Below are 26,430 nucleotides of genomic sequence, written 5' to 3' on the forward strand. Positions count from 1 at the left end.
CACAAAAGGTTGTCAGTGTTCTGTCCACAGCAGGAAATCTAGCTCTAGATTTTATCATTGTGGGTTCACAAATTTACCAACGGCACCTACCATTAACTCTTGGATTACTCTAATCAAATAATTGGACTTGATCATCACCCTTATAATATTTATACATGGAATGCAAACCATGAACCGTAGAATTCAGGTATACAGCACAACCCGAAAGCAAATGAGAGAACTTACACTTTTAAGTTCTGTGCTGCTAAAGTCAAAAAGTAGCGAAAAATTTAATGCACAGAGTAAACCGTTTTAATGAAAATTTTCAACACATTTAAAATACTAACTGATTGTTTTATTAATTCTATACAACTTCTTCCTCTATTTTCAATTTATCTTTCGGTGATGTTGATTTGAAGCAAGCTAAATACACTGAGAATTTTCCTAAAATGTGTTTATTTACTAATCCGACTTGTGAATAACTAAAATTTGACTATTTTATAGATAATTTTTTTTTCATATTGGATAAAAGTAGCAAAAGTCGAATTATATGCAATAATCTTAATGCTTTTTCACAAACATATATTAAGGTGAAAAATTGTAAATATAAGAACGATGTAGAAACAATAATTAGTGATAATAATATTCCTCAGAGAAAGTTATATCAGTTCCACACATGAAGAACAGAACAAACACCACGATCAATATTATACTGAAACGCCAAATATCCCTGCGTTTATAAAGCCAAGCCCCAGTCTTTTTAGCACTCAACAACGCCTCTGGGAAACATGCGCCAATATTTATTAAAATAAATATAATTATTATTGAAAATATTTCTATTTCCTTTGTGCAGGAAATTTTAAAGATACTGTTTTTTTCGTGCCCTGAGGCTTTCTCTTGGATCTCGATATGAGAAGTTTTGTTTTAAAACACGCATTGTAGCAAAATGTCAGTTATTTATTATTGATCGTGCAAGAAACTTTTTTAAAAACAAATATTTAACAATATATTATTTTATGAAATACATTTAATTTTCAGTAATGACAATTAGTAGAAAAGAGGCAATAAAATGTTTACCTTCCACGAATACGTATGGGTTTAATTTTTTTCTTCAAAGAAATACAAATTAGTATTTGCTACTTTATGGATTCAGTTATTAATTATATTAATGTAATATAATAAGGAGCTTTTAGACCTTCATGTTTTTTAACACAATTTTTAAAAATGTTTTTATCTATATATAAATATAGTTGTTCTTACTGTATTACTAAAGATTCTTTAATGTTTTACATTCTTTCGCATACATAATTATTTTGTTTTTCATAAAACTGTAATTACGTACAAAAGTGGAAATAACGCATCGGTCAATATTATCACATGATACTTCCGAATCTTAACGTACATGTTGACGTCTTTTTTGCCTGAGCTATTACAGTAGAGTTATTCATTCATAGCACATTTTCTTTAGAATATTTAAACATCTTTTCGTATTATCTAATATATATAATAAATAAAAAGAAGTCAGTATGCCTGATATGTCTGAAACTCCAGTGTACGGACCTTTTTTTGGAGTGATGGGATCTGCAGCGGCAATGGTTTTTAGTGGTGAGTCAATGATTTTGATCAAAAGCGATTTAACTCTTAAGCCTATCATCATAGTGGACGTAGAATTAAATTAATTTTTCACGTAGAATGCCAATATTGTTGCTTTAATTTGTTAAATTAGCAAAATTAGTTAAAACTTAACTTTTCTAATGTCAGGCCAACAGTCACTGTTGGTTTGTGTAAAATATTTTTATCACAATGAAATTATTTACACTCATACTAAAATTTCTACCATTCTCGGTTACTTTTTGTCGATTCCTCATAGTTTTGACTTATGTCTTGAATACTTGAAAGATAAAATATCTAAGTATTTTAAACTGAAGTATACATGTTTTAATAGTTGATAATTATGCAAAGGGGAAAAACAACAAAAGTCAGTTTTATTTTCAAATTGTTTTAAAACTAGATATTGCCATTATCAATTGATAGCTGAGTTATAGAACTTTATAGTTTTGAATCATGAAGTTGGTTTTCTATGGAACATATGGTTTATCAAGATGTTTCTTAAGTGTGCAAGATTGGATATACAACTTTTATATTTGGTAATATTTTAACATGTTGACAGTAAGAGAATATTGTTACTTGATTATGCAACTCAATGAGCATAATTTTATTATCGAAAGAAAAATTAAATATGCCCTTTACAATGCAAAAAAGTACATTTGCCACTAATAACTTGTCCCTAAACTACTGTAATATGTAAATAATATTATAGTTGAGTTTGTCAGAATTTATAGTTTGCTTCTAATTAGTTAGATACTGTGAAAGGTATTGAAATTATACAATCTAAAGAATTGAGAGTACTTTCATTGTGACACAAAAGTGATTGAAAATGTTTTTAATATTTCATTTTGAAAGAAATTAAAAGTTTGATAATATAAAAATTTGAATTATAAACCATAATACCAAGTTTATTAATATTCATTAAAAACAGTTTAATTAAATTTTAATTGTATCTGAGATTTTGTGATGTGTATTCAAATTGACTAAGACTGTACAGATAGGGTTGATCAAAATTATAATTCAATCATTTACTAATATAAATATTATCAACCAATAATTAATGTGTTTTCAATTACTCCAGTTATTTAACTTTTGTGTGAATAATTGTTTAATGAATAATTGTTTAATGAACATGCTAATTATATTGTTGATTCTCATTTTTTTGTAGAAACATCTGAAGGTATTTTTTTTCCTGGCAATCTTATTTCCAGTGAATGTTGATAGCTTTTCATTTTATCAGTACAGTTGTGCTCGATATGACAAAATAGTTTATTTTGTGTGTTTGCCAACTTCATTATTTAGTTTTACTCCATCATAACTTGGGACATAACATCTATCTTGCACTTGTTTTGTTTTCTACCATCAATTTTGGAACCATCTGCTTAGAGCTTCCAGAATCATCACTATGCTGGTTGTTGGAAGGTTGAATGACTCATCAGCCTTATGATGAATGTTCCACAAGAAGATGAATATCCAACCAGTTCTCACTATCTGTTACTATGGTTACTGTCCACCTGGTCTCCAAATAGGTGTTAATGGGCTTTTTGTGTTTCACTCTATGTACTCACCTGGCAAGCAAATTCTAGTCAGTGTTTTTACAGTGTTCCCCACTACAAAAAATTTTACCAGTGAACTTAGAGAGACAGTCTCTCACTGTATGGACACTATTTCAAGCAGCCAAAGGTTAAAATCTATCAGAGGTTGTTATTCCACTTCTTATTACACTCTATCTTGTCCTAATGTAATCCCTCTATACCATCCACTCATTGTCCTCAAATCAATCTGTACCCTAACTCTAAACATGTTTTGACTTGATTTCTGATTGTAATCAGCTGTTTTGTCCACTCATTAATCACTAATTATGAAAATTTTAAATTTGTAGTCATTAGTAAATTTGTCGGAAACAAAAACTGTCTTCCATGTCACATAACTTGTAGCTCTGTGTCAGTTGTAAAAAAAGTTGGCATATTTTTTCACAGTTGAATTAATCTTAAATTACCCCTTATTAAACAGGAAGTTATCTTTGACCAATGAAGCTTGAAGACAGCTAAATATGGCAGATAATTTTCTTTGTGAATCAAACTACAAAATGAACCTTGAAATACTAACTTTCATAATATGTAATTAGTTTTCATTTTTAAAGATTTCAGTAATACTGCAGCTAATATATTTACCATCCACAAGTGATCCACTACAGCAGTCTTGTAGTTGAACCTTGGTATTCACAAACATGATTAGGTTTCCAATAAAATTATATTGTATGACTTCAAACTAATGTAAAACTATTTGATCACTATTTGAAACCAAAATGTATTTGAATGGACAACACTTAAACTTATCGTAGAATGTCTGAACTTGTGTTCTCAGTAACGTGGACACGTAGTTCTGGAAACAAATGTTTGAATAGTGTAAGATTGGGTACTGAGAGCAGTGACTATTTATGTGAACAGTGATAATATGGTGGATAAAACAAAACATGACAATATTGGTAGTTTGTTTACCCTATTGTAAAAGTAAAATCTTTTCCAAAGCTGTCTCTAACTTCATGCAAGCAGGGTTTGAAAGTGAAGCATTCTGTGTTTTTCTGAGTCTACTCAAAGTTGCAATCATGACCATAATTCTGAAACACTGTTAGCATTTATCACATCCTAAATATTCCACCTCACTTCCACCCAAGCTACTTCAAGTACATTGAAATATACTAATTGCTAATATTTATTCTCTGTTTCTAGTTGAACTACCTGATAGAATGAGTTTAGTTAAACAGTTCACACTTGATGGTCAAATTGTATGCACATCCAGGCATAAAATACATTTATAACAATGTGCATCGTTTATTGTTACTAGATGTAAGATACTGTAGGTGGGAGATGTGTGATGTTTTAATGATTAGCTTTACTACTAGTGCCAGTTACTTTTTACTTCTATAAAATGTGGTTCGTAATATTTAGACTTAGTACTAGTACTACTGCTGGTGAGAACACGTCGCTTACATTGTACAAAGACCGTCTGTGAGAACATGTCGCTTACGCTGTACAAAGACAGCCGGTGAGAACACGTCGCTTACACTGTACAAAGACAGCCGGTGAGAACACGTCACTTGCATCGTACAAAGACAGTCTTGAAGTTGCATGTGAAGATATGTTTTGTGTGAGCACTCCTTATAGCATATGATGTTTTTTCAGCTCTCGGAGCAGCTTATGGAACGGCCAAATCTGGCACAGGAATAGCTGCAATGTCAGTGATGAGGCCAGAGCTGATCATGAAGTCAATCATTCCTGTGGTTATGGCAGGTATTATTGCCATATATGGGCTGGTGGTCGCAGTACTGATAGCCAATAATATCAAATCTCCTTCGGATGGATACAGGCTCTACACGTGAGTATAAATACACAGTTTCTAATTTTTTTAATACTGTAGTTATGGGACCATTGTGAAAATTTTAATTCATTTGGAACATGTATTCCAATTAGTTTAGCATTTAGAAGACTCTCTTATTCCTTTCATCTACTGGTATTAGATTATCTATTGGCATTAATTAAATACAATATAGATATTAATCTGTTGGTATTAAACAGATATAGATATTAGCTAATCTGCTGGTAATAATTAAACAATGAAGATATTAGCTAACCTGTTGGTATTAATTAAACAAAATATAAACAGCATTAGCTAATTCAAGGAGACACACTAACATCGCGTATTATGAACTTTTTTAAACATGTTAAACTGTAACTGTGATTCTTGAAGGTATACCAAAAATAGTATTTAATTTTTATGGAACTTAATGTTCAATCCATATCATTAGTTTCATATTGAAATACCAGCCTACTTCCTCTTGTGGTAAGTAGAACAGAAGTCTTGTCCATGTCATTAGTTTTGTATTGAAACACCAGCGTACTTCCTCTTGTGGTAAGTAGAACAGAAGTCTGGTCCATGTCATTAGTTTCATATTGAAATACCAGCCTACATCCTCTTGTGGTACGTGAAACAGAAGTCTTGTCCATGTCATTAGTTTCGTATTGAAACACCAGCCTACATCCTCTTGTGGTAAGTAGAACAGAAGTTTTGTCCATATCATTAGTTTCATATTGAAACACCAGCCTACATCTTCTTGTGGTAAGTAGAACAGAAGTCTTGTTTATATCGTTAGTTTCATATTGAAACACCAGCCTACATCTTCTTGTGGTAAGTAGAACAGAAGTCTTGTCTATATCATTAGTTTCATATTGAAACACCAGCCTACATCCTCTTGGGGTAAGTAGAACAGAAGTCTTGTCCATATCATTAGTTTCATATTGAAACACCAGTCTACATCCTCTTGTGGTAAGTGAAACAGAAGTCTTGTCCATATCATTACTTTCATATTGAAACACCAGCCTACATCCTCTTGTGGTAAGTAGAACAGAAGTCTTGTCCATGTCATTAGTTTCATATTGAAACACCAGCCTACATCCTCTTGTGGTAAGTAGAACAGAAGTCTTGTCCATATCATTAGTTTCGTATTGAAACACCAGCCTACATCCTCTTGTGGTAAGTAGAACAGAAGTCTTGTCCATATCATTAGTTTCGTATTGAAACACCAGCCTACATCCTCTTGTGGTAAGTAGAACAAAAGTCTTGAACAAGATAATGTTTTTGACTGATCAAAAGCAGGAATAATTTAAATGGATACAGGCACTAATGCCAAGTTAAACATGTTTAATGGGTGGAGTTTTGTAAAAAAGGTAGTAGTAGATGTTATGTTTAATGACCTCTTTGAAAGTTAGTCATTGTGAAACTGAAGTCTTCTGTGTTTACTTTATTCCTTAAAAGAAAACAGAATTGACAAGAAACAAATAAAGGGCAAAATGAATTGTGTTCATCTCTTTTTATTTCATTGTTTAGTAGTTGTTTTTTTGTATGATTGTAAACAGTAATCGAAAGAAGGAAGTGGGTGGAGATGCTGAACCTGTTTTTAAAATACATTATATTAATTTTTGTTATTATATGTCTGCAATGTAAGATTTTGGTTCCATTTTTTTCAAAGTTGCAAATGTATTAACCCTTTGCAACAGGATTGGTGTAATACACACAAGTTTGTATGCACATGCATACTTTTAAGTGTGTGCACTGTAATATATGATATAGTATGTGTATTTCTTAAGGCCTCCTAAATACATTTCAAACATTTGTTATCAGTAAAACTTTATTGTCTGTATTCTACTGATGTGGGGTCTGTCACTCAAATTTGTAAAACATTTAGGAAATAAATTAGTTTTTCCTGGTAGAATGACCACACATTATAACACAAAAATACAAATGTTTAGTCTAAGTAGCTTAAGTCTCATAACATTATATATTTATATTTATTATTTTTTAATAACTAATGTTACATAACTTGCATTGACACAGTGCACATGCACTCATGTTATGTATCCAGTAATATAAACTAATCTTTATTGTTCTATGACTTTTGAACACTGTTGTTGCTGGACATAGGTTGCTATCCTTTTAAAATTCTGCAAGTAGAGGATATCAGTGATTTTTAGGTTTTAAATATGTGGTTGAATAACTAAAAGAATCATAAATAACTATACTGATACCACAGAATTCCACTATAATTTATTGAGCTTAATAACTAAGCTGTATTTAGATTTAAAAAATATGAAACTTTGAGTACACTAAAGACACAACCTACCTTCTTAAACTTCATTTGAAAGAATGTTGTAGCCTTTTCAAAGATTAAAATGGTGGGAACACTCTTCTAGGGACATTCTAAGCTGTTGATTGGTCATACTATAGTAAGAATATGTAAGGAACTATTTCAAAATGTGGAAAGTTGAATTGGGCCACAGTGTTTGATTCAGTACATAAGCCATATCTCATACAAAAGATGTGAGGTTTTTATTTTATATTCTAGCTTGTAAATATTAGTAATTTCAGTTCGTACTTTGAAAAATCAGTTACTTGGTTATTTTGACAACATATACACCCTTGTGCAAATTAATTGAAACAAATGGTCATTTTACAATATTTTCAGCATAGTGACCGGTGTAGGCTCGCTGGACCCGCTGATTACCTTTAATAGTCATTTTTTCACACAGATGGCATCATTAGCTGTGTTTTGCAGTACAGTTGATCTATGTTTGGGATATATGACGAAATTTTGAGGAATATTGCGTCATTCGAAATTGCGTTAGAAGGGCAAGGAGACCAGTCAAAAAACAACTTCTTACCAACTCAATGAAGAAAAAAGGTATCAATGGGGTCTGAAATACAAGAACTGGACGCAAGAACACTGGAGGAAGGTGTTATTCAGTGACGAGACTGGTTTCTTTGTACAGGGTCAAAGAAGTCTGCATGTTCGCAGATCTCCAGGTGAGAAACTTCGAGAATCTCACATCAGTCAGTTCGTAAAACATCCCTTGAAGTTGTTTTGGGGCTTTTTCAGCTACTATGGTGTTGGAGGCTTGCATATCGTAGAAGGTATGATGCGAGGACCACAGTGCATTGAAGTTTGGCAGAGAAGAGTCATTCCAGAATTGAAAAAGAGATTTCCAGATGGATCTGGCATTTTTCAGCAAGATCTGGCTCCATGCCACACATTGAAACTTGTGAAGAAATTTATGACTACTACGTGAATAAAGGTGCTGGATTGGTCTGGAAACTTTCCAGACTTAAATCCTATTGAAAATCTTTGGGCAATTTGTAAAGAAAAACTTCGGGGTAAAAAAGACTGTACTACAAAAGATAGCTAATTGAGGTGTGGTACTGCGACCCAAACATTAGTAGAGATTGCAGTCAACTGGTGGACTCAATGACAAAGCGGATTAATGATCTATTGAAAAATAAAGGTGGTCATATTATGTATTAATTTGTAATTTTTGGATTCTCAGAAATAAAATGCAAAAAAAATTGAAAAAAAATTGTAATTTTTCGTCTTGTTTCAATTAATTTCCACAAGGGTGTACATCTAATTTTAAATAGGGCTGTATTCAACATACTACGTGACTCACAAAAGTATATATTTAGATTATTTTAATATTTAATTTTAAATTAACAAGTTAACTCGTATATTATTAAAGCCTGAATTATAATATGCAATTGACAAATTCACAAAATAGTAGTTCAGAAATTCTGACTGCAAGTCGACAAATGTGATGACATGATCTTTGAACCCTGACCAATTTCAAAAGGGCTAATGTGTTAATTCTTCCATAATTTATTGATTTATGAATTATAGACGAAACATTTTGATTGGATTTGTACCTTTTACTTATATTACCATATTAAACATTGCCCAGTCTTTCATTCACACGAGTTACCTTTGTTAACATTGTGCTTAAAGGTTTGTAGCATTAAAAATTATTTCTACAATGTATTTTTCATAATGCCTACGTTGATACTTTTAGAATTTAATATCCATCTATTAATTTATAAAATATTTTGTGTTTGTTAAACTAGATAATGTTAAATCACACTGAAAGCTGATCTGTGAATTGTTTTGTATTAGACTATCATCGTTAAATATAAAAAAATTCACTTGAAATATTGAATCACTTGCATGACTTTATAGAAATATCATATGTACGACCTAACAATGGTGCTGGTGTTGTTTATACTTATTTCACTTTAGTGTAGTCATTTGTATTTTCTATAATTTTTTTCCTCCAACTTTTACAGTGGCTTTTTGCACCTTGGTGCTGGTTTGAGTGTAGGACTTAGTGGCCTTGCTGCTGGGTTTGCCATTGGAATTGTGGGTGATGCTGGTGTCCGGGGAACAGCACAACAACCTCGTCTGTTTGTAGGCATGATCTTGATTCTCATCTTTGCTGAAGTTTTGGGTCTGTACGGACTGATTGTGTCTCTTATACTTACCACCCGGGGCTAAGATGCATCTTCTTAGATCATATACAAGAAACCAGCTTGTCATTGAATGTGTAGTGTGTTCACTGATTAATACTGTGGTGTTTTAATGTGTACATTTTGGTTCCAAAGTTCCCGTATCATACTGAGAGGATAGATTCACTATCTTATGGTTAGATAGAGATCATCTTTGTTTAGTTGATGTCATAGATGCAGCTGTTCCCATATTTTTTGATCACTTCAAAGAAAAAAAAAACTATCGCTTAACTTTTATTGATGTACAAAACTGCTACTATTTACACAGGTGAAACAAATTTATCTGAAAACAAAAAAATAAATGTATGATTTTTTCAGTATCTGGATGTATATTTGCTAGTTTTCCACTGTTGAAAAAAACCAAAATTATAGGTTTGTTGTTTACCAGTAATAGAACAAATTTTAGTTTGTGCTTTTAATTGTGAAAATAAGGGCTGAAACATTGTATTTAAGTGCACACAATGCATATGTAGACAGATAATTTAGACCTTTACATATTTGTACATTTCTTACCCTGTTCAGAAAATGTAAACTTTAAGATTTTAAATTGAATGATGTGGTTGTGTTAACTGGTAGAATTTGTCATATGAATCTCTTGTTAGTCTTAATGATTGATAATAAAAGTGATGTAACTCTCTTAGTGTTACTCTAAGGAAAGATGTTTGTGTAATATTTCCAAACTTGGATTGAAAGCAATGAAACTAAAATCATTTACATTAGGAAGAGAACTGTGCAGTAATAGGTTGTTGTTTTGTGTGTGGAACATTCCAAGACTGGTTTTCATGCCCTCGTCATTGAAAATCTACTTTATAGGAAAAAAACCATTTATTTGTAATCTGGTTGGGTCTTTAAACACGTGATTTAGGTATAATTACAGATATTAAATTTTGCTTTTGGATCAGACAGAATGTTTCATTTTTGAGTTAATTAATAAAAGCCGTACAGCTCATAGTACAGTTTAGCAATAATTTATTTCTTGAATATTTAAAGTAGTGCAAGCTGTCTTAGATCACCCTGTTGAATAATGAAACTGATGTCGTTATGAAAGTAACCGTAACAACTCTAATTCTGTAAATTATTGTGATTATAATTAAAGTCTTGCTACTCTGCATGAAAATGTTTGGGGGCAAAACTGTAAACTTGAGTCTTGTGTCTTATGTACTGCAGATCAGGGTTTTACCTTGGAATTTTTTCTTATTTTCACTGGCACTAATGCCACAATACACATTAATGGAATGGAAATCAGTTTTCTAGTTAGTTTAGTAAATATGGTGTTAATATTTTTTGTTATGGACTTAGGAAGCTGGCCTGCCTTCTTCAGATTGTTTTATCAGGTAGGTAAGTTATAAATTTAACCAATGAAACTTATGAAGTGATAGTACATCAACTTTAAGATTTAAAAAAAAATGCTGACCTAAAACACTGATCTTTACATTCCTAGTTTTTGCTTCTTCCTGACCTCATATACTGTTTGACCTAAAAATCTACAACTTTTGGCTATCTCTCTCCACTTGTTAATTTATCTAACTTTGAGAGGAACCAAATAACCTTGCAAGGAGAAGCATTTGAAAGGTTTCCAGAATCTGACCTCCAGTGACCTTGCAAATTATGAACAAATCTCAGGCATCTGTATCCACCTACTGATTATCCAGTGAAGATCAGACTTTCACAATGAGTGCTTATAAGATTTCTAGCTTTTGCCCTGCCTGACCCAAAATGACAACAGACATAAAAAATTATATACAGCTTCTGTGCACCTCTATCCATTTAGTACTTTGCTTACCTTTCAGAATGGTCAAATAATATCCTAATTTCTACTAACAAAATTCAGTCCTGCCACATATGACTATATAAGATTGATTAAAATCAGTAACATGGTCTCAAAACAGCAGCCCTTTTAAAATCCTGATGGACAGACAGAGACACATCACCATGACATCAGGTGATCATTCTGTTTCCATAGATTACTGCTAGTTTGTTTTACATAATTTCTAATGTTGGCTAATGCCAACAAATATTAAACTAGGCTTACAGTACAGCACATGGTCATAGCCTATAAATCACCTGTCACACACTGCACTGTGCAACTCTCAGTAATGTTAGATCCAGCTAGCTAATGTAGTAGGCCTGAGTTGCTGCTGGATTTACACATTTATTGAGCCAAATAATGACTTATTTCTCTTTTTCTAAACAAGAGGAAATTCTCAACAGTCACAGCACCTGAAACTATTTTAGCAGGATTAGTTTAAATTAATCTATATATTTTTCCCCTTTTATTAGTTCCATTTTTCTGTGCCAGCAATACCGAACACGAGTATGCACATATACTCAATTCTATTACTTATCAGGATCTCTACAAGCCTACCTTCAATTTGAAATTATTTTATGCAGAATTAGAAAAACCTACAAGGCCTTGGGCATTATTAGATATAGCAACTGAAAGGGTTTTCACCTTTTGAGTCCTAAATTGTAATTAGACCTTAAATTAGGCAAGGGATGACAGTTGTCAGCCACAAGTTTGTACATGATAAAAACAGCCAGTTTCTGAGCTGATATGCTACAGCTAAAGTTCAGCATTTAATCTACATCTTTACTAGTAGAAGAGAAAGTTCCAATTTCTGGCAATTGGCAGCCACAAAAAGAAGCTTCCCACCTTCTTCCTCAAGGAGTACTTTTCAGTGACCAGTGTGTGTGCTGACACTGTTTGTTGTTTCACCACTGACTTGCTGGTACTAAGAGCCTGCAGTATGGTTTGACTTAAACTGCTTTACTGACAATCAAAACAAAAACTTCTTTCACTATATGTACATTAATTACAACAAAAAACTTTGTGTTGTAAGCCCAGTGTTTGTGGTGTGATATATTTGTAACAACGGTCTGGCACTACCAGCTGGGTTAAGGCGTTTGACTCGTAATCTGAGAGTTGCGGGTTCGAATCCCAGTCGCACCAAACATGCTTGCTCTTTTATCTCTGGGGGCATTATAGTGTGATGGTCAATCCCCCTATTCGTTGGTAAAAGAGTAGCCCAAGAGTTGGCAGTGGGTGGTGATGACTAGCTGCCTTGTCTCTAGTCTTACACTGCTAAATTAGGGACAGCTAGTGCAGATAGCCCTTGAGTAGCTTTGCGCAAAATTAATAAAAGGTAGTTTATGTTGATTGTAAGTCCATTGTTTGTGGTGCGATATATTATTTGTAACAAGGTAGTTAACATAGGCTGAAAATCCAGTGCTTATGATCCGTAATACAAATTTAAATTGAGGTAATAAATGGCCAAAAAACTGACCATTGACTTTGGAGATTTTTTAGAGCACCAGGGATATATTGAAAAATAAGGCAATAATTGCCTCTCTGAAATTCCTGTAAGTTTTACTTTAAATAAACTTTGGACATGCAAAATAATTAGAACAAAGAACTATATTCTTTGGCATACCTATTGAAAACAAAGTATTTTTGTCACCAGAATGTCAGTAAATGGAAAGATTTGTTACACAACATTGTAGAAACCTCAACATTATTTTGAGATTTGTAGTTTTAAAAGTCAGTTACCAGGTTTTCTTAGTTTGTACTTGGCTAAAGTAATCATCCCACAAAGAGATGTTTCACTAATTTATGATTACCCAATAAGAAATGTCACAACAGTTAGCTTAATTTTACTCATAAAAAAAATAACATTTTAACTACCAATGTTGTTACTTGTTCATGATTTACATTTGAAATACATTTAATACTGTGTGGTAAAAAAGCTACAGAAAGTTCAATACATCTATAAAAAGACTTAACCTGTTTTGCAGTAGTCTCACTGGGATTAGTTCTTTGGATGCTTGGATTGGAACAATATTAACACTCACATGACATTAGAATAAGGCTTATTATATCTTTAAAAAACATATTCTTAATCTGGTCTGTTAGAAATTTTCAAGAAAAGTATTCCAAATACTCTATGACCATAACATTTTGGTCAATCCAGAGCTCTTCAGACTAGCTAGAATACTGTAGTGGGCAGTTTAGATAAGAGCAAGTTATTGTAAGTAACAATTAATGTGAAACATCCAGTTACTGTCTATTAAACCAGACCAGGGCTCACAAATAAACATACTTGACCAGTGAAGACTAATCTATAGATCTCAGGCTGAATAACCATGTAATCCTGGATTTACACAGTGAAGTACAGTTATCTTCTTACTCATAACTTGTAATTATTTTGGTAACTTAACATGTGAATGTTAGAATTCATCAAATTTTCTTTAAAACTAAACTACACTTTAAAAAAAAAACATTACATATTCACTATTCTCAGCAATGAATAAACTACATTTTATTGAAAAAGTGATGTGAAATGGTTGTACAGTTTACAATAATATAGATAAACTATGGTAGCCAGTTCATTGTCATACTTTAATTATAACTGTGTGAACTTCCAAACGGTTCTAAACACGACTCTTAGAATTACAAGTAACAAAGGATTCTAATGATTTTCTAAAAGTTTGGTAATTAGCTCATTTAGATTTCCAGTTACTCTTCGAGGATCATCCACTAGTCCTGCTGTCACCATGGCATTGTTAAAAACCTGAAATATGAATTTGTAACAGTTTCAAGTAATGGTACTCAATTGTTACTTCCTTTTAAAATTTAACAATATTAATAAATTTACTTTATGATAGTCCAAACTCACTGTCAACAGTATCAGTGATTTCATTAACAATGTATATACATCTTAGAGAGATTAAAAATTTTTGTTCATAAAAATGTTTAAAAGATACCTGGAATGTTTTAACAGTAAAATAGTGAAGTCAACAAGCCTGTTCACTCTCTGAGAATCAACTAGAAACTTAAGTTCCTTTACTGATTAATGTAATGTTTGAATTAGATGTACTCAACCAATAGGAATTGTTCTAATATGGTTTACAACAGCATCTCCTAAAGTACCAATATTTGTATTTCTGTGATATATTGTACATGAAAGAGAAGTCAGATGGAGATGTTTATTTATTTATACTAATACAGTGTTTTTGACACTTGAACCTGTCCTGAACAAAATACTGCTGTCTACATTCTACCTGATTGGCTAGCAGCTCGGCTAACTGCGGATTTTTGTCTTTTAATAAGCTCATTTTCTTGATAATTGGATGGCTGTAATAAAAAGGTAAACATTATGTTAACTACATTGCTGTAATAAAAAGGTAAACATTATGTTAACTACATGGCTGTAATAAAAAGGTAAACATTATGTTAACTACATGGCTGAAGTATTCCTAAAACTTCATGTTAAACATGTCGTTACATCAGAATTACTAATTTTTTTGTTTTCATCTTCTCACAACTCTTACCTATGCTGATAACTTATACTGACAATTTTCACTGTAAAAACGTTTAAAAAACACACAGTTTTCCACATGTTTCTTTGTGATAATATAACAGAAACAAAACATAAGGGTAAGAATAAAAACATTTGGATGAGTTAATATTTTTACATTTCCAAAAGTTACTCAAATAATACTCTAACCTTTAGTTACTACAAGTGAAATATGCAGTCATCAGAATGATACTCTAACCTTTAGTTACTACAAGTGAAATATGCAGTCATCAGAATGATACTCTAACCTTTACTTACTACAAGTGAAATATGCAGTCATCAGAATAATACTCTAACCTTTAGTTACTACAAGTGAGATATGCAGTCATCAGAATGATACTCTAACCTTTAGTTACTACAAGTGAAATATGCAGTCATCAGAATGATACTCTAACCTTTAGTTACTACAAGTGAAATATGCAGTCATCAGAATAATACTCTAACCTTTAGTTACTACAAGTGAAATATGCAGTCATCAGAATGATACTCTAACCTTTAGTTACTACAAGTGAAATATGCAGTCATCAGAATGATACGCTAACCCTTGGGACACAAGAATTGATATACGAGTGGATAATACATTTCTCTAAGTACTAGATTTTGACTACAGATGTTAGTGTGCAATCAAGTGCTGTGACTACAGATTTGTGTAATCAAGTGCTGTGACTACAGATGTTAGTGTGCAATAAAGTGCCGTGACTACAGATGTTAGTGTGTAATCAAGTGCTGTGACTACAGATGTTAGTGTGTAATCAAGTGCTGTGACTACAGATGTTAGTGTGTAATCAAGTGCTGTGACTACAGATGTTAGTGTGTAATCAAGTGCTGTGACTATAGATGTTAGTGCGTAATCAAGTGCTGTGACTACAGATGTTAGTGCGTAATGAAGTGCTGTGACTACAGATGTTAGTGTGTAATCAAGTGCTGTGACTACAGATGTTAGTGTGTAATCAAGTGTTGTGACTACAGATGTTAGTGTGTAATCAAGTGCTGTGACTACAGATGTTAGTGTGTAATCAAGTGCTGTGACTACAGATGTTAGTGTGTAATCAAGTGCTGTGACTACAGATGCTAGTGTGTAATCAAGTGCTGTGACTACAGATGTTAGTGCGTAATGAAGTGCTGTGACTACAGATGTTAGTGTGTAATCAAGTGCTGTGACTACAGATGTTAGTGCGTAATGAAGTGCTGTGACTACAGATGTTAGTGCGTAATGAAGTGCTGTGACTACAGATGTTAGTGCGTAATCAAGTGCTGTGACTACAGATGTTAGTGCGTAATCAAGTGCTGTGACTACAGATGTTAGTGTGTAATCAAGTGCTGTGACTACAGATGTTGAGTGTGTAATCAAGTGCTGTGACTACAGATGTTGAGTGTGTAATCAAGTGCTGTGACTACAGATGTTAGTGTGTAATCAAGTGCTGTGACTACAGATGTTAGTGTGTAATCAAGTGCTGTGACTACAGATGTTAGTGTGTAATCAAGTGCTGTGACTACAGATGTTAGTGTGTAATCAAGTGCTGTGACTACAGATGTTAGTGCGTAATCAAGTGCTGTGACTACAGATGTTAGTGCGTAATGAAGTGCTGTGACTACAGATGTTAGTGTGTAATCAAGTGCTGTGACTACAGATGTTAGTGTGTAATCAAGTGCTGTGACTACAGATGTTAGTGTGTAATCAAGTGCTGTGACTACAGATGTTAGTGTGTAATCAAGTGCTGTGACTACAGATGTTAGTGTGTAATCAAGTGCTGTGACTACAGATGTTAGTGTGTAATCAAGTGCTGTGACTACAGATGTTAGTGCGTAATGAAGTGCTGTGACTACAGATGTTGAGTGTGTAATGAAGTGCTGTGACTACAGATGTTAGTGCGTAATGAAGTGCTGTGACTACAGATGTTAGTGCGTAATGAAGTGCTGTGACTACAGTGACTACAGATGTTAGTGCGTAATGAAGTGCTGTGACTACAGATGTTAGTGCGTAATGAAGTGCTGTGACTACAGATGTTAGTGTGTAATCAAGTGCTGTGACTACAGATTTGTGTAATCAAGTGCTGTGACTACAGATGTTAGTGTGTAATCAAGTGCTGTGACTACAGATGTTAGTGTGTAATCAAGTGCTGTGACTACAGATGTTAGTGTGTAATCAAGTGCTGTGACTACAGATGTTAGTGTGTAATCAAGTGCTGTGACTACAGATGTTAGTGTGTAATCAAGTGCTGTGACTACAGATGTTAGTGTGTAATCAAGTGCTGTGACTACAGATGTTAGTGTGTAATCAAGTGCTGTGACTACAGTTGTTAGTGCGTAATGAAGTGCTGTGACTACAGATGTTAGTGTGTAATCAAGTGCTGTGACTACAGATGTTAGTGTGTAATCAAGTGCTGTGACTACAGATGTTAGTGCGTAATGAAGTGCTGTGACTACAGATGTTAGTGCGTAATGAAGTGCTGTGACTACAGATGTTAGTGCGTAATGAAGTGCTGTGACTACAGATGTTAGTGTGTAATCAAGTGCTGTGACTACAGATGTTAGTGTGTAATCAAGTGCTGTATTTGACTGTTTATTCATAGACATAATATTTTGCTGTATAGTTTCAACATTGGTTTCTTATTAATTCTTTCTTAACTTGACTTTTTACCAAAATAAATTAATACTTCCACTTGGTTTTATTGCATTATACACTTACATACTTTATAATGAAGGCATCTTAACTCTAGCTAGGGACTGTGGCATCTTACCTGGGGTTAATCTCAAGAGTGGGTTCCAATAGCTTATACCTCTGGTCTTCTGGAATGGACTGAATAGATATGCATTACAAAGTGGCGTGCAGCAGCCATTTCTTCAACAGAGACCAGACACGGATGAGAGGACAGTCGTTTTGTTATCTACAAAAGCAACATGGCTTAGTAAGGTGGATGTGTTTACAACAAAGAACATATTTGTATCAAATGCTTGGACTAGAACAAACACTGATTCCACGATACAGGATTTCTACATGTTGTTTCATTTATTTGTTTAGCTGGAACATAATTACTTCAGTGAAACAAATCTTATGTTTGGAGAACAGGTCACTTACAAAACTTGAGGAAAAATTTAATGAATCTTAAATTGTCAGGTAAAACATGTGTGGAGAGAATTCTTTATAGTAGGTGTCTGTAACTTGTTGGTGATACATTTCAACAATAGACAAACAGCACACAGTTCATGTTTTAAAATAATAGATAAAGTTAGGATGAAAAACATCTCTGCTGTAACCCAACCTTCTGAAACTGGGGACAAATGAGAGATTTTCCTGACATTATGATCCCAGAAATGTTTATTTTCAGCAGCTGATTCCAGTCTAACAAAATTTGTCTATTTTAAAATTTTATTGTCACATTATGGTTAGAATATTGTTAGATATACATGAGTGTTTTCATTTAAGTATAGGATCAGTGTTACATTTATTTTTAGAAGTGACAGTTTATTGCCAGTTAGTTTATATAACTGTGTGAATCATATGTTGTGTAGTTTAATTGTCATAAATTAGTAGTTTGTTGTAGTATTGCACTGTTTTAGAACCTTCTAAGTTTTTCTTGAGTATTAATACAAAATAATATTTCAGTGTGTGAAAAGTTCTACCCTTCAGTTGCTATCTGTCTAAAAAGTAGTTCAAATAAGATAAAGTGAGAGATATAGTCAAAAAGATTTAGACTGTATGTTTGTAAGTTAAGCTGTACAGGAGATGTTGTAAGATGCACAAGTTGACCAGGAGCACTAGCTCAAAATGTCATCCTAGTTTAAATAAAAATATAACAAACACGTGGTGACCGTTCTTTAATTTCAATGCATTGAACTTTGGCTTATCTCTTCCCTTTACGTTAAAATAATAAATATATAACCTAGTAGAAAAGAATTTAATATTGACAAGCATACATCAATAAAAGTCTGTTTGGTATATCTACCTCAGAGGAACAGGATTACAAGAAATTAATTATAATCAGAAACTTATCCAGGTGAAGGGAAGTAACTGTAGATTTACTTGTTGAACAAGATGAAATGGAAAAACAAACCACAAAATTGTCAAATTCATTAATTGAGGTCAATACGGGCCATGAAGTATTGAAATTTCTATAATTTTCATAAAATAAAACAAGTACAGTATTCCAACGTAACAACACACAAAACAAGTACGGTATTCCAAAGTAACAACACACAAAACAAGTGCGGTATTCCAACGTAACAACACACAAAACAAGTACGGTATTCCAACGTAACAACACACAAAACAAGTACAGTATTCCAACCTAATAACACACAAAACAAGTACAGTATTCCAACGTAACAACACACAAAACAAGTACAGTATTCCAACGTAACAACACACAAAACAAGTACAGTATTCCAACGTAACAACACACAAAACAAGTACAGTATTCCAATGTAACAACACACAAAACAAGTACAGTATTCCAACGTAACAACACACAAAACAAGTACAGTATTCCAACATAACAACACACAAAACAAGTACAGTATTCCAGCGTAACAACACACAAAACAAGTACAGTATTCCAACGTAACAACACACAAAACAAGTTACAGTATTCCAGCGTAACAACACACAAAACAAGTACAGTATTCCAAAGTGACAACACACAAAACAAGTACAGTATTCCAGCGTAACAACACACAAAACAAGTACAGTATTCCAGCGTAATAACACACAAAACAAGTGCGATATTCTAGCGTAACAACACACAAAACAAGTCGCGGTATTCCAACGTAACAACACACAAAACAAGTCGCGGTATTCCAACCTAAGAACACACAAAACAAGTGCGGTATTCCAACCTAATAACACACAAAACAAGTCTGATTATTCCAACGTAACAACACACAAAACAAGTACGGTATTCCAACCTAATAACACACAAAACAAGTACGGTATTCTAACGTAACAACACACAAAACAAGTACAGTTTTCCAATGTAACAACACACAAAACAAGTACAGTTTTCCAATGTAACAACACACAAAACAAGTACAGTTTTCCAATGTAACAACACACAAAACAAGTACAGTATTCCAATGTAACAACACACAAAACAAGTACAGTATTCTAACGTAACAACACACAAAACAAGTACGGTTTTCCAATGTAACAACACACAAAACAAGTACAGTTTTCCAATGTAACAACACACAAAACAAGTACAGTATTCCAACGTAACAACACACAAAACAAGTACAGTTTTCCAATGTAACAACACACAAAACAAGTACAGTTTTCCAATGTAACAACATACAAAACAAGTACAGTTTTCCAATGTAACAACACACAAAACAAGTACGGTATTCCAACATAACAACACACAAAACAAGTACAGTTTTCCAATGTAACAACACACAAAACAAGTACGGTATTCCAACATAACAACACACAAAACAAGTACAGTTTTCCAATGTAACAACACACAAAACAAGTACAGTTTTCCAATGTAACAACACACAAAACAAGTACAGTTTTCCAATGTAACAACACACAAAACAAGTACAGTATTCCAATGTAACAACACACAAAACAAGTACGGTATTCCAACATAACAACACACAAAACAAGTACAGTTTTCCAATGTAACAACACACAAAACAAGTACAGTATTCTAACGTAACAACACACAAAACAAGTATGGTTTTCCAATGTAACAACACACAAAACAAGTTACAGTTTTCCAATGTAACAACACACAAAACAAATACAGTTTTCCAATGTAACAACACACAAAACAAGTACAGTATTCCAACGTAACAACACACAAAACAAGTACAGTATTCTAACGTAACAACACACAAAACAAGTACGGTTTTCCAATGTAACAACACACAAAACAAGTACAGTTTTCCAATGTAACAACACACAAAACAAGTACAGTATTCCAACGTAACAACACACAAAACAAGTACAGTTTTCCAATGTAACAACACACAAAACAAGTACAGTTTTCCAATGTAACAACACACAAAACAAGTACAGTTTTCCAATGTAACAACACACAAAACAAGTACAGTATTCTAACGTAACAACACACAAAACAAGTACAGTTTTCCAATGTAACAACACACAAAACAAGTACGGTATTCCAATGTAACAACACACAAAACAAGTACAGTTTTCCAATGTAACAACACACAAAACAAGTACAGTTTTCCAATGTAACAACACACAAAACAAGTACAGTTTTCCAATGTAACAACACACAAAACAAGTACAGTTTTCCAATGTAACAACACACAAAACAAGTACAGTTTTCCAATGTAACAACACACAAAACAAGTTACAGTATTCCAATGTAACAACACACAAAACAAATTACAGTATTCCAATGTAACAACACACAAAACAAGTTACAGTTTTCCAATGTAACAACACACAAAACAAATTACAGTTTTCCAATAACAACAACACACAAAAACAACACACATTACAGTTTTCCAATGTAACAACACACAAAACAAGTACAGTTTTCCAATGTAACAACACACAAAACAAGTACAGTTTTCCAATGTAACAACACACAAAACAAGTACGGTTTTCCAATGTAACAACACACAAAACAAGTACAGTTTTCCAACGTAACAACACACAAAACAAGTACGGTTTTCCAATGTAACAACACACAAAACAAGTACAGTATTCCAACGTAACAACACACAAAACAAGTACGGTATTCTAACGTAACAACACACAAAACAAGTACGGTATTCCAACCTAATAACACACAAAACAAGTACAGTATTCCAACGTAACAACACACAAAACAAGTACAGTTTTCCAATGTAACAACACACAAAACAAGTACAGTTTTCCAATGTAACAACACACAAAACAAGTACAGTATTCCAATGTAACAACACACAAAACACAAGTATTATTCCATTGAAACAAACTTTTTGAGTAGAAAAAATACAAGCATAATACTCCAAAATAAGAATTTTCCTTAAATATATAAATAACAAAAAACTAAAGCAACAAAATGGTTTACCTTTACTTTGTGGGCTTTGTTTCCCAGAGTTCCTTTCAGCCAATCAACTAAACTTGTGGCTTCACTTTTTGAAAGACTATCTTCTCCTAATAATTTAAGTTGATACTTGGTTTTGTATTTTCAGTTTTATTCTACATTCTCATCATGGATAACCCAAAAAATATGTTACAGAGAGGTTATTCCTGTTTACTACCATTAAAACTGTGTGTCTTTTAATCTTACTTAAAATGTTCTAGAAATAAAAAAAAAAACATAAAAGGTGTAAAAATATTTCCATTCGTTCATTTTACAGAAAATACTGAATCACAAAACCTTTTGCATTTGGTCTTGTGGTACATTTTGAAATCTACTGATGGACACTAAAGAGTTTCTCATGTTTGAAATTGAAAGAAATTTTACTTGTTGTGATTTAATTTACTTTTTTACGAAACCAGTAAAATTTTTAACAACTTATTAACAGATATTATAAAGAACATTATGAAAACTGTGATAAGAAACATACTTGTGAAAAATCAAATAAAAAAACCAACTCAGAACAGCTTTAGATCTTGCTTTCATAAAAACAAATGTTGTAGATGTCTCGAAATAAGAAAACACATACATGAAAAAGATGTTAGCCATTTAGAACAATAAAAACAAAGAATTTTGAAACTAATTTTAAACTTTGCAAAATTGGTCCACATGTAAGTGATAAAATTATGTTAACACTTCATTTACCACAGGAAAAAAAAGGAGAAACCCTAATACATACACTAGGAAACTTTAACTATGGTTTCCAAACTTCATACCAAATAAAACAAAAACCTACACACATTATAAAACATATACACTGCTCACCAAAATCTTAAAACCAATGAACATAAAGAAAAAATATGTACTTTGCATGTTAAGACTCAACCACTTATTTGAAAATAAAAATAAAAAACTTTTTTAGCATCTAATAGGGAAAATATGAATACTATGAAATTAGCCTAAAAACTAGGTGGTCAAAAGTTTAAGACCATACTGAAATGAAGCATTAATTGATAAACACGTAACAAAATTTAGTTACTTGTGTTCAAGCATTAGCGTTGTCAACATCTCCACTGACATCACCTGTATTACATTGGGTAAAACATGGCAAAGGCTAAAAGTTGACAGAGTTTGAGCGTGGCAGAATTGCCAAGCTGCAAAAGCAAGGTCTCTCTCAATGTGCCATCGCTGTTGAGATTGGGCATAGTAAAACAACTGTTGCAAATATTTTAAAAGACCCTGAGGGATACAGAATGAAAATTTCAAGTGGTAGGCCCAAGAAAAGTTCGCCAGCGTTGAGCAGGAGGATTCGACGGGTTGTCCGGCAAGACACCAGCCGATCATCGAACCAGGTTAAGGCCCTTACGGATGCAGAATGCAGCTGAAGAACAATAAGAGAGAAAGGCTTTAAAAACTGTAAAAGTCTTCAAAGGCCACACCACAAAACAGCTTGATTAAACTTTGCTGAGAAGCATCAAACATGGGGCGTGAAAAGTGGACCGAAGGTTTTGTTCTCTGATGACAAAAAATTTGCGTGGATGGTCTAGATGGCTTCCAGCGTTACTAGCACAATAAGGATATCTCACCAAAGACATTTTCTACACGACACAGTGGAGGAGGTTCCATCATGATCTTGGGTGCTATCTCCTTCCATGAAACAATGGAGCTTCAGGTTATACAGGGGCATTAAACAGCAGCTGGCTAGATTGGCATGTTGGAGAGAGCATCCTTATTGACTGAAGGCCCTCGCTTGTGTGAAAATGACTGGATCTTTCAGCAGGACAACACTGCAATCAACCATACCCACAGGACAAAGATAGCAAGGGAAGTCTATAGAAATGGACATCAATTCCAAACAGTGCATGATCTTTGTGAAGCCATGTTCACCACTTGGAATAACATTCCAGTCAGCATTCTGCAAACACTTATATCGACCATGCCAAAGCAAATGTTTGAAGTTATTCACAATGAAGGCCATGCATCTCTCTACTGAGACCTCTTGTTGGGCATTTCCTACCCTGTTTTGGACTTCTTTTTGATATGGTCTTAAACTTTTGACCAGCTAGTATTTAGGCTAATTTCATGGAGTTCACATTTTCCCTATTAAATGCTAAAAAAGTTTTTTATTTTTATTTTCCCTTTTCTTATTTTCATCTTTCGAAGCTCCACTCAAGCAAGTGGTTGAGTCTAACAATGCAAAATGCATATTTTTTCTTTATGTTCATAATTTTGGCCAGCAGTGTATTTCTACATCATTACTTCTCATATTTACTTTGTAGTCTGTTTTTTACCTAAATCTTCCACAGAGGTGTCTTCTTTCTCTCGTCTTATTTCCTTTTCCATCGAGATGACATACCTTCTGTCAAACTGGCGAAGCTGGACCAGAACTAGTTCATCATACGGCTCATAACAAAAAAGCACCTCAACATCTTTCTGCTTCAATCCCTCAAAATAAGGTGATGTTTCAGCTAAATGTCGACTGATTCCCCATAAATAACAAAATACATAAAATATATTCAATGAAAATCTAGCTTCATGTAAGAGTCGGTGTAGTTCTGAAAACTTAACATTGGAAAACAATCAAATATACCCTTCTTATATGTGCTCATTAAATAGAAGTTATACAAGTTACAGCTTTTAGAGTAAGGAATATTATTTTTAAGACATGGGAACTCCATCATCTGGTACTTTAGGCCACACTTAACTACGACACATAAAACAATATGCCATGGTCACTTCCAAATAAAAGCCTATATTTACATGTCCAGATGAACAAACAATATTTCTCCAACACAAACCATCTACATAAAGACAAACATTTCTCAGTGGAAAATGAAAAATACTTTGATTCAAATATTCATTACCAAAAATTCATAAAGAAAAACACATATACAGCAGAAATTACATTAACTGGTTTTCTAATCATGTAATCCAGCTGAAGCTAGGAACTTTAAAAGGCCTCCTAAATGTAGTATACACTATATGTACTACAGAAAACATTGATGAAGAAGTTACGCACTTAACTGAATGTTTCACTACTGTTAACCACTTCTGTACTAAAGTAGTTACAGTAACTGTTTATAAATTTAAAAAAACACAGACCAGAGATGTTTAACAAATATGCTAGAAAACAAAGAAAATCTAATTACTTGTACCATCCCATATCTAAAAAAAACATTAGCATATCTCTATCAGTGATTCTGAATAAAAACTAGCCATTAATGTAACCTTAACACCATGTCAAGATTTACTTTCACCCCTGGAATAAAAATCAAACATGTTAAGAAAGTAATATAAAGAACCTTATTCCAAAAAGAAACATTTACAAAATACAGAGCAACAGCTGCTAAGCCTATTACAAACAGGATATAACTTAAAGATTAAGTTAAAGGACCACCAAAATCAAATTCCCAACTCCATGGTACATAAGTAAAACAAACAGTTTTTGTGAACTCATTGTACTGAAACAGAAGTCGGACATTAGTGAAACTTTAGTCACTAACAATCCCACGACTGAGAAACATCAGACATATTTCTAGATTTATTTTTGTTATTTCTCCAAACATTTCTAATCATATGCATTGATGTAATCTGCTGTTTTTAAATATTTATCCACTTTGTTTTTTTCTATTCAGCCATGCAATGTAAAGTTAACCACTATTAGTTCTAATCTGTAAATACATCGTTAGACTACAGAACATTGATTTAAATACTACAAGTATTCTTTACTGGTAAAACTTGTATACTCAAAAACGACCACACCAGTGATTGAAGTGTCTTACTTGTTCTAATAATCTTCCTCAATGTAAAAGCTGTAAAATGTAATAAAACAGCCTGCAACTCCTAACATTACTCTGTTTTGTGTGTCTATCTACACATACACCGAAACACAATCAACAAACAGTTGGTCCACTATATAATATGAATGAATTCAATGAAATAACATAACATTATTTTAGGTTATTACATGATCAAGACTACAAATGCCATAGATACTAATGTATGAAAGTTACTTCCACTTACTAAAAATTCTTTCACAATTTAAAATTTCTGTTTTTTAATACCAATTTACTCTGACAGATTCCTTGTTTTGATTCCAATGACATACCAGGTATTAAAACCACTCAATAGTTACATATTAGTAACTGCTCACAGCCACATTGTAGAGATATTTACAACTTATTAAAATAAAAGTGTAGCTAGAAACATACAGGTTATCACTGCTACTACACAGAAACTAGACATTTAGAACTTATTATACTACTACGACACAGAAACTAGACATTTACAACTTATTATACTACTACGACACAGAAACTAGACATTTACAACTTATTATACTACTACGACACAGAAACTAGACATTTACAACTTATTATACTACTACACAGAAACTAGACATTTACAACTTATACTACTACACAGAAAATAGATATTTACAACTTATTAAAGTACTACAGAGAAACAAGATATTTACAACTTATTATACTACTACACAGAAACTAGACATTTACAACTTATACTACGACACAGAAACTAGACATTTACAACTTATTATACTACTA

At 33.0% G+C, this 26,430-nt stretch overlaps 2 protein-coding genes across 2 annotated transcripts in view; one reads left to right on the forward strand and one right to left on the reverse strand.

The window, feature by feature from the left end:
* The first annotated feature begins 1,354 nt into the window (after positions 1-1,354).
* On the forward strand, positions 1,355-10,610 carry LOC143230208 (V-type proton ATPase 16 kDa proteolipid subunit c). Its single transcript, XM_076463342.1, has 3 exons — positions 1,355-1,584; positions 4,773-4,965; positions 9,253-10,610. Exons 1-3 carry the CDS (start codon positions 1,506-1,508, stop codon positions 9,458-9,460), a joined length of 480 nt encoding a protein of 159 aa, XP_076319457.1. The 5' UTR covers positions 1,355-1,505; the 3' UTR covers positions 9,461-10,610.
* Positions 10,611-13,902: 3,292 nt separating this feature from the next.
* LOC143228472 (heat shock cognate 90 kDa protein-like) overlaps positions 13,903-26,430 on the reverse strand; it is a 99,566-nt gene continuing 87,038 nt past the window's right edge. Inside the window, exons 4-8 of the mRNA XM_076459725.1 lie at positions 24,157-24,344; positions 21,854-21,939; positions 17,567-17,713; positions 14,530-14,602; positions 13,903-14,039 (exon numbers count right to left, since the gene is read on the reverse strand). Of these exons, the coding sequence (XP_076315840.1) occupies positions 17,600-17,713; positions 21,854-21,939; positions 24,157-24,344 (388 nt within the window). The 3' untranslated portion in view covers positions 13,903-14,039; positions 14,530-14,602; positions 17,567-17,599. The remainder of the gene's footprint in view (positions 14,040-14,529; positions 14,603-17,566; positions 17,714-21,853; positions 21,940-24,156; positions 24,345-26,430) is intronic.

The sequence above is a fragment of the Tachypleus tridentatus genome, chromosome 10 (assembly GCF_004210375.1).
Source record: "Tachypleus tridentatus isolate NWPU-2018 chromosome 10, ASM421037v1, whole genome shotgun sequence".
Classification (NCBI taxonomy): domain Eukaryota; kingdom Metazoa; phylum Arthropoda; class Merostomata; order Xiphosura; family Limulidae; genus Tachypleus; species Tachypleus tridentatus.